Source organism: Anopheles bellator, unplaced genomic scaffold (assembly GCF_943735745.2).
Source record: "Anopheles bellator unplaced genomic scaffold, idAnoBellAS_SP24_06.2 scaffold02613_ctg1, whole genome shotgun sequence".
NCBI classification, from domain to species: Eukaryota; Metazoa; Arthropoda; class Insecta; order Diptera; family Culicidae; genus Anopheles; species Anopheles bellator.
Window position 1 is genome coordinate 1 of NW_026686735.1, and position 1,264 is coordinate 1,264.

Genomic DNA, 1,264 nt, shown 5'->3' on the forward strand with positions numbered 1-1,264 from the left:
GTCAGAGCATCCGAGATTCCGTACGAGAACGAGTACTGCGGGTTCGGGTCGTACTCCTCGGGGTGGGCAGCATAGGCAACCTTGGCAATCGGGGCAGCGGCTACCAACGGCGCCGAGGCATAGGCAACCTTGGCCACTGGGGCCAGAGCCGGGGCAGCATGGTAGCTGACGGCTGGCGAGGCAATGAGTCCAGCGCGGGCAACGGCGACCAGAGCGGCGAAGGTCACGAACTGTAGACGAAGCGCCCAGAAATAGAACGACCCCTCATTAAACGATCATGGTTCATTCCTTGTTTTTTTGTAAAGTTCCTTCAAGACTCCTTCGATCTGTGAACGTACCTTGAAAGCCATTTCTACGTCGGTCGGATAGAGAGGATGTACTTCACGGCACCGGATGATCAATCGAACTGTGGCTCGGCCACCGAGAGGTGCCCAATTTATACGCCGTCTGCGGACGGCGAGCCGGCACTAAAACTGTAACTGTGCCCAACGCAACCATTCCGTCACATCAACAAGGATGGCCGCGGCCGACCGCAACGTTTCGCGAAAAAGGGATAAAAAAGTGTGTCGCGAAATTTGCGGCTCCAGGGCGGCCGTTGGTCCGACACCGCCGTTCATGCCGTTCAAAGGTGAACGTAATCGTTTTCGAATTCCCTTTTCGCCCCATGGTTCTCAGGCTCAGGAAGGACCCACTCGCGGGTTCTTTGGCCACTTCGGAGGTGGGCAATATTGGCCATAATTTAATGTAGCCCGTAGTCGGGATCTCAGGAGTTAAGACAAAACACGGACCGACGAGCGGAGCGAGGCACGCCCGGGCATTTATGTTGTCCTGTAGCACTACACCCTGACAAACCCCCGGGCTCTGTCTGCCGCAGCCAGCCCACCGTAAAGGTAATGATCGAATGATACTTTAAGAAGGTCGTTCACTTTTGGTTTCATTGGCCTGTTTCTTGTGTGGCAGCGCGTCCGATTAACTGACGGTGGGAGTGGGTCAACTCCGCCGCGAGGAGCACCCTCTGCGTGACCTGGCTGGGTCGGGTTGGTGGGGGTCTGCAAGCAGGGGATCTTATGGAACCAGTTCCCGTTCCACTTCCGCTGTTCGGTTATGCTCTTTCTCGCGCACGAAGAGACCCCCAGCGTCACCTGGAATGATTGTTGACCTTTCGGAGTGAGCTGATTGGATGCGAACGTTACGCAGCGAATACGTCAGCGCGGCGTGTCCCGGCGACAAGATGTTTTTGCTTATGCCACTGCTGCACTTGGCT

At 56.2% G+C, this 1,264-nt stretch overlaps 1 protein-coding gene across 1 annotated transcript; it reads right to left on the bottom strand.

The window, feature by feature from the left end:
• Positions 1-8: 8 nt before the first annotated feature.
• LOC131214816 (cuticle protein-like) lies at positions 9-350 on the bottom strand (the record flags this gene model as incomplete). Its single annotated transcript, XM_058209148.1, has 2 exons — positions 339-350; positions 9-230 (listed from the first exon to the last, which is right to left on the bottom strand). Coding segments are annotated over exons 1-2 (234 nt in total), but the record flags the coding sequence as incomplete, so codon positions are not given.
• Positions 351-1,264: the final 914 nt, after the last annotated feature.